General features: G+C 37.8%; 1 protein-coding gene across 4 annotated transcripts in view; it reads left to right on the top strand.

The window, feature by feature from the left end:
- The first annotated feature begins 670 nt into the window (after positions 1-670).
- Positions 671-8274, top strand: part of hhat (hedgehog acyltransferase) — a 47352-nt gene continuing 39748 nt past the window's right edge. For all 4 annotated transcript variants that reach the window (XR_009266726.1, XR_009266725.1, XM_058749424.1 and 1 more), the window contains exons 1-5: positions 671-776; positions 1334-1459; positions 3226-3293; positions 3484-3597; positions 3675-3869. Coding sequence is in view for 2 of the 4 variants with exons in the window: in XM_058749424.1 (XP_058605407.1) it covers positions 1345-1459; positions 3226-3293; positions 3484-3597; positions 3675-3869 (492 nt within the window). In the remaining 2 variants the exon portion in view is untranslated. The remainder of the gene's footprint in view (positions 777-1333; positions 1460-3225; positions 3294-3483; positions 3598-3674; positions 3870-8274) is intronic.

The raw sequence follows: 8274 nt of genomic DNA, 5'->3' as shown, positions 1-8274 counted from the left end.
TACTGCAGTACAGCCTACTTTAGTTTTTACTACAGTAAACTGTAGTGTATTTTAGTATAATATACCCTATAGTTGTAGAGAACTTGGGTAAAGTAGGGTAAAGTAATTAGTTTTTATTATTGTAGTTGTTATATTATCAAGTACTTTATAGTATGGTTCAAAAACATTTAAGTATTTACTATAAATTACTAGGCTATAGTATGTAGTCTAATGTACTGCCCCCTCTCTCTCTCTCTCTCTCTCTCTTTCTCTTTCTGTGTGGCAATAAACTGCATTGCACCATAGACTTTAATTCCCTACACACACCTTCAGGAAGTCTCTGTCCTTTTTGGGCCTCTCAGCAGAATGTGCTGCCCTGTGTCAAAGTTGAACTGAGAGAAAGTGATGAATGTGTGTTATTTATTGGTTTCCCCTTTTCACCGGTAAATAATTATAATGAAAACATACTGTGGGCCTTTTGTTTATATTTGTTCCTAACCTAAGATAAACTTTTCTGAACGAGTTATACACTGCATTGTACTGAGGCATTGTTCATTAAAGCCAAAATAAGGAGAAGTGAAGGTATTTGTGATCAATTATAAAGCTACACCTTACAGTAATTTGCAGTAAAATGCCTGCCAACAGTAATTAAGGCACTCATAGGGTTAAAATACTGTGCTAGCACGTAGTGGTCGGGTTAGCCAATCAGGTTGTAGGGGCGTGGCAAATCTAGGAAGCATAGGGCGGAGCTTCGCGGCAGTGTTTAGGCTGGCACGAGAGTTTTTCTGTTGGTTTGTGTGAGTAACTGAAACAAATATGCACATATTATAGTGCGGGAATTGTTGCAATATGATAATGCAATGAGGAAGCTTGTGTAAAAAATCATTTCATGTGTTTAAAGGTGTGAATGATTATTTGAGCAAATAAAAAAATCTTCACATCCTGATTGAACTATTGAAATTGATTGCCATGAAAACAGACCACAAGCTCTTCATATTTCCTTGATACATAATATATATATATAAATTGATAAATTATATAATTGATAAAGTATTTTGTTGAATGCGTTGTGAAATGGTGATAAAGTAATTCATATAACGTATTTATTGTGTTTTATTCGTATTACAGAGAATGATATCTTTGATGTGTTAATAATCTGGAAGTTTGATTATGCTTGATTGTTATCAGCTTTTGTAATATCCTCTAAAATACAGTTTAAGCTTACTTTTAGTACAGTTTATGCTGCTTAATTTTGGAAATCAAGTGCAGAACAGGAAGGCTCCAAATGTGGTGACAACTGACCCATTGCAGGTTTGAAAACTAACCAGTTAGTGTGTATCTTCTTAACCTGCAGGTCCAGCTTTCATGACTCCACAATGGGAGCTGGTATCTCTACCTCGATGGGAGATGACGACATACTGGATTCTCTCCTTCTCCTCCCATCTCTATTCTTTCTACCAGTTGCACAGGTTTTCTAAAGGTGAGCTGCCATCTGCCCAGAACAAAATGCGATTCTCCAGCTTACAAAGAAAGGATCTCAGAAATCGTAGATCTCAGCAATGGTTCAATTGCACAATGTTTAATTGTCAAAGGAAAACAGATTCAAATCCCAAACCTAATATATACTTAAAAGAAAAAGCCAAACAAAATTGCAACAGAACAAGACGGATATTGCATAAGCATTAGACAACAACCACCCTACAAATTTGTCAGCTAGACATAAACAAAACATATGTATTGTTATTAAATGAATATACCTTTTGAATCATTTATTTGGATGAAATTTTCCAAAATTAATTACAAAAATAATCATTTTTGCTGCATTTTACGGCATTTTTTTTTCTTTATAACGTGTCCGTTTGAAATAGGCTGCTGTTGTGTGTGTGTGGGGTGCTCGTTCCTGTCGTGTTAACTGCTGACTCTAAGGGCTCTGAAAAGGTTGTGCTGTCATTTTGAGGGACGATGGGATCTCAGGTCAGCAAAAGACACCGCACAGCACCCATTTTATCTCTTTCAACCAAAACATGCTAGTCAAAAAAGTGCAAAAATAAAGCTTCTCTCTCCTCATGCACAGAGAAAACACTGCATAAATAATAACAGTGGGTGAAATTGCTGATACATTTAAACCTAAATATTTTAGCCATCAGACAAACAGCGCTGAACTGTATACTTAAGATGTTAAGCAAAACATATACTTCATACATTTGTGAATAATAAATTGAAGGAAATCAGACGGTCAAGTGCTCTTAAGCTTTATTCACAGGTTCTACATGGTTTATTTTTATCTTAAATATTGCATTTTGTCTTATCGCTTAGTTAGGTCTGACTTTTTTATGTTGAAGAAACTTTAAACACCACTAATCACATTACCTTTGAAGTGAATCAATATACAAAATATGACTCCTGGTCAGTGTCACTTTAGATATATATCACAGCAAACATGCCCATTAGAAGACTTTTTGCAATCTGTGTGTTCCAAGACCGTGCCACCACCAGATGGCACTGTGGTCTTACTTCTGTTTCCATGTACACTTTCATTTCCAGAAAAAGTGTGCGTGTTTATGATAGTGTGGATAGATCCTTGCTTGCCAGTGCACCCTGCAGGAAAACCGTCTGTCGGGGTGATGAGAGGTCCGTCCTGAGAAACTGGATGAAGAAAGAGATGTAGGGAGAGAGAGGGGGGCAGGGTGGAGAAAACAATACCAAACTGACACTGCATTGCAGGGGAAGAAAGAAGAGAGTTAATGCATGTGTGCAGAGAATATGCAAGAGATCGTATCCTTCATCTAAAACTTCCAACTACAGAATCTATTTCGTAACACGTGCCTTGAAGTTGATTTGAAGGGATGGTTCATGTTCTTTCAAACCTGTATGACTTACTTCTGTGGAAAACCAAGGAGAAGTTTAGCAGAATGTTAGAGCTGTTTTCACTCTGACATTAAAAATGGATATGGACCAGAGGCTGTCATGTTCACTTTTCTTGTAATAACAACGTGGAGGTTCTGCTAAATTTCCCTTGAAAACAATACAAGTTTGGAATGCCATGGGGGTGAGAAAATCTCTTTACAAAAGTTGAAACTTTCACATCCTATAGTGTCCATATTATAAGAGTGGAGAATGAAGTGAATGTTGAATAAACACAAACACAATTCTGATTCTAGATGGTCAAAATAGTTCTATGTGGACTTTGTATATCTCCTGTATAGTGTGTGTGTGAGAAATGTGTTTCCTGTGTGTGACTGACAGAGCATGAGGTCAGCCTGGACAGAGAGGTGCAGCTGGAGAGAGGATTCCTTATATGGGGATTCAAGAAGGTGAGAGAACACATGGTAATTATATTAGTGCCTTTAATCAGGGTGACACATTTGGCTGATGCGCCCCACCAAGCCCAATTTCCTGTTTCCCGCTCAATCATCATGTTCCTTTTATACAGACATGCAAAACAGACACCCTTTATGTGCGTATGAATTTGTATATGTGTGTTTTTCTGTCTGTCTGTTTTAGGACCCTACTGATTTTGAGTGGAGTTTTTGGAATGAGTGGGCGTGGCAATCTCTTTTGTGGTCTTTGATTGGCCACGCTGTGCTGTCCAGATTGGCAGATTATTTTTTGCCTCAGGTAAATTTAATTCTGAACAAATGAATGAATCTAATGTTTGCATGTTTCATCATTTTCCTTGTACGACTGTGTTACAGTTTCGACTGGCCGTCTTAACGATGTATGGCTTCCTCTCAGCTGGTTGGCTTCTCGGAGTGCGGGGCTTGACTCTCTTGATGCTGCATCTGAGCATCTCATTGGTGGTTGCTCAGCTACGTAGCCCTATCCTCTCATGGTTTTGCTCCCTCCTGCTGCTCTCCACACTCAATGTCACTGCCCTCCAAGATTTACAGGTGTGTGAATATGTATGTGTGTTGGTAATAACTGTAAACCATGTATGTGAGGCACCAAATTTTCTCCTCCCCTAAAGCTGCTAAAAAGTGTCCAATTTAAAGGGTTTGTTCACCCAAAAATGAAAGACTGTCCTCATTTACTCACTCTCATGTAGTTCCAAGTCGTTATGGCTTTTTTTCTCTTTCTTGGAACACAAAAGGAGGTATTTTAATGATGTACTGGTTGCTTTTTTTCCATGAAACAATCAAGAACGATGGCTAGATCTTTCAGGTTTCAAAAAAAGGATGCAAAACTACATAATAGTATCATGAAACTGTCATAAAAGTGACCATATGACTTGTGCGCTGTACTCAATATTCATTAGGGAAATAGCATTGCCTGACTTGAACAAATTGTACTTTTGAATCAAAACTTTTTAGTAAATTGCTTAATATCAGGTTGCATTCAGTAGTGTTGGTGCGCTACGGAGCCCCTTAAAGGACATTGTGGTGGGAAAAATTCGGGGTGAGTGGAAAATTTCAGGGTGGGAGGAAAAAATATTTTTCAAATGTTTTGCATTCTCTCGCAAAACTTTTATGCTCCTCACAAAACTTTTATGCTCCTCACAAAACTTTTATGCTCCTCACAAAACTTTTATGCTCCTCACAAAACTTTTATGCTCCTCACAAAACTTTTATGCTCCTCACAAAACTTTTATGCTCCTCACAAAACTTTTATGCTCCTCACAAAACTTTTATGCTCCTCACAAAACTTTATGCGTTCCTCACAAAACTTTATGCGTTCCTCACAAAACTTTATGCGTTCCTCACAAAACTTTATGCGTTCCTCACAAAACTTTATGCGTTCCTCACAAAACTTTATGCGTTCCTCACAAAACTTTATGCGTTCCTCACAAAACTTTTATGCTCCTCACAAAACTTTATGCGTTCCTCACAAAACTTTATGCGTTCCTCACAAAACTTTATGCGTTCCTCACAAAACTTTATGCGTTCCTCACAAAACTTTATGCGTTCCTCACAAAACTTTATGCGTTCCTCACAAAACTTTATGCGTTCCTCACAAAACTTTATGCGTTCCTCACAAAACTTTATGCGTTCCTCACAAAACTTTATGCGTTCCTCACAAAACTTTATGCGTTCCTCACAAAACTTTATGCGTTCCTCACAAAACTTTATGCGTTCCTCACAAAACTTTATGCGTTCCTCACAAAACTTTATGCGTTCCTCACAAAACTTTATGCGTTCCTCACAAAACTTTATGCGTTCCTCACAAAACTTTATGCGTTCCTCACAAAACTTTATGCGTTCCTCACAAAACTTTATGCGTTCCTCACAAAACTTTATGCGTTCCTCACAAAACTTTATGCGTTCCTCACAAAACTTTATGCGTTCCTCACAAAACTTTATGCGTTCCTCACAAAACTTTATGCGTTCCTCACAAAACTTTTATGCTCCTCACAAAACTTTATGCGTTCCTCACAAAACTTTATGCGTTCCTCACAAAACTTTATGCGTTCCTCACAAAACTTTATGCGTTCCTCACAAAACTTTATGCGTTCCTCACAAAACTTTATGCGTTCCTCACAAAACTTTATGCGTTCCTCACAAAACTTTATGCGTTCCTCACAAAACTTTTATGCTCCTCACAAAACTTTATGCGTTCCTCACAAAACTTTTATGCTCCTCACAAAACTTTATGCGTTCCTCACAAAACTTTATGCGTTCCTCACAAAACTTTATGCGTTCCTCACAAAACTTTATGCGTTCCTCACAAAACTTTTATGCTCCTCACAAAACTTTATGCGTTCCTCACAAAACTTTTATGCTCCTCACAAAACTTTATGCGTTCCTCACAAAACTTTATGCGTTCCTCACAAAACTTTATGCGTTCCTCACAAAACTTTATGCGTTCCTCACAAAACTTTATGCGTTCCTCACAAAACTTTATGCGTTCCTCACAAAACTTTTATGCTCCTCACAAAACTTTATGCGTTCCTCACAAAACTTTATGCGTTCCTCACAAAACTTTATGCGTTCCTCACAAAACTTTATGCGTTCCTCACAAAACTTTATGCGTTCCTCACAAAACTTTATGCGTTCCTCACAAAACTTTATGCGTTCCTCACAAAACTTTATGCGTTCCTCACAAAACTTTATGCGTTCCTCACAAAACTTTATGCGTTCCTCACAAAACTTTATGCGTTCCTCACAAAACTTTATGCGTTCCTCACAAAACTTTATGCGTTCCTCACAAAACTTTATGCGTTCCTCACAAAACTTTATGCGTTCCTCACAAAACTTTATGCGTTCCTCACAAAACTTTATGCGTTCCTCACAAAACTTTATGCGTTCCTCACAAAACTTTATGCGTTCCTCACAAAACTTTATGCGTTCCTCACAAAACTTTATGCGTTCCTCACAAAACTTTATGCGTTCCTCACAAAACTTTATGCGTTCCTCACAAAACTTTATGCGTTCCTCACAAAACTTTATGCGTTCCTCACAAAACTTTATGCGTTCCTCACAAAACTTTATGCGTTCCTCACAAAACTTTATGCGTTCCTCACAAAACTTTATGCGTTCCTCACAAAACTTTATGCGTTCCTCACAAAACTTTATGCGTTCCTCACAAAACTTTATGCGTTCCTCACAAAACTTTATGCGTTCCTCACAAAACTTTATGCGTTCCTCACAAAACTTTATGCGTTCCTCACAAAACTTTATGCGTTCCTCACAAAACTTTATGCGTTCCTCACAAAACTTTATGCGTTCCTCACAAAACTTTATGCGTTCCTCACAAAACTTTATGCGTTCCTCACAAAACTTTATGCGTTCCTCACAAAACTTTATGCGTTCCTCACAAAACTTTATGCGTTCCTCACAAAACTTTATGCGTTCCTCACAAAACTTTATGCGTTCCTCACAAAACTTTATGCGTTCCTCACAAAACTTTATGCGTTCCTCACAAAACTTTATGCGTTCCTCACAAAACTTTATGCGTTCCTCACAAAACTTTATGCGTTCCTCACAAAACTTTATGCGTTCCTCACAAAACTTTATGCGTTCCTCACAAAACTTTATGCGTTCCTCACAAAACTTTATGCGTTCCTCACAAAACTTTATGCGTTCCTCACAAAACTTTATGCGTTCCTCACAAAACTTTATGCGTTCCTCACAAAACTTTATGCGTTCCTCACAAAACTTTATGCGTTCCTCACAAAACTTTATGCGTTCCTCACAAAACTTTATGCGTTCCTCACAAAACTTTATGCGTTCCTCACAAAACTTTATGCGTTCCTCACAAAACTTTATGCGTTCCTCACAAAACTTTATGCGTTCCTCACAAAACTTTATGCGTTCCTCACAAAACTTTATGCGTTCCTCACAAAACTTTATGCGTTCCTCACAAAACTTTATGCGTTCCTCACAAAACTTTATGCGTTCCTCACAAAACTTTATGCGTTCCTCACAAAACTTTATGCGTTCCTCACAAAACTTTATGCGTTCCTCACAAAACTTTTGCGTTCCTCACAAAACTTTTGCGTTCCTCACAAAACTTTTGCGTTCCTCACAAAACTTTTGCGTTCCTCACAAAACTTTTGCGTTCCTCACAAAACTTTTGCGTTCCTCACAAAACTTTTGCGTTCCTCACAAAACTTTTGCGTTCCTCACAAAACTTTTGCGTTCCTCACAAAACTTTTGCGTTCCTCACAAAACTTTTGCGTTCCTCACAAAACTTTTGCGTTCCTCACAAAACTTTTGCGTTCCTCACAAAACTTTTGCGTTCCTCACAAAACTTTTGCGTTCCTCACAAAACTTTTGCGTTCCTCACAAAACTTTTGCGTTCCTCACAAAACTTTTGCGTTCCTCACAAAACTTTTGCGTTCCTCACAAAACTTTTGCGTTCCTCACAAAACTTTTGCGTTCCTCACAAAACTTTTGCGTTCCTCACAAAACTTTTGCGTTCCTCACAAAACTTTTGCGTTCCTCACAAAACTTTTGCGTTCCTCACAAAACTTTTGCGTTCCTCACAAAACTTTTGCGTTCCTCACAAAACTTTTGCGTTCCTCACAAAACTTTTGCGTTCCTCACAAAACTTTTGCGTTCCTCACAAAACTTTTATTAATAGTAATATTATTAATAAGGTTATTAATGTTAGCCTAATAATTTTTATCAGGATTTATTATTATCGAATTTAGTCCTCGAATGTCACTGTTTTAAAACATTAAGCCACATTAAGCGTTTTAGAATGTCCCAAAACCGTGCCTCGAAATAAGCACTGACTGTATTACTTTATTGAGTCCAAGTTCAAAATAAAATTCTATGAACTGCTCCATTGTGAACCACTGCAAGCCGTAAAGTAGAGAACGCAAAAGTTTCGCGAGGGAACTCAAAACATTTGAAA

The sequence above is a fragment of the Onychostoma macrolepis genome, chromosome 17 (assembly GCF_012432095.1).
Source record: "Onychostoma macrolepis isolate SWU-2019 chromosome 17, ASM1243209v1, whole genome shotgun sequence".
Classification (NCBI taxonomy): Eukaryota; Metazoa; Chordata; class Actinopteri; order Cypriniformes; family Cyprinidae; genus Onychostoma; species Onychostoma macrolepis.
This window is presented reverse-complemented; position numbering and strand designations above follow the sequence as displayed.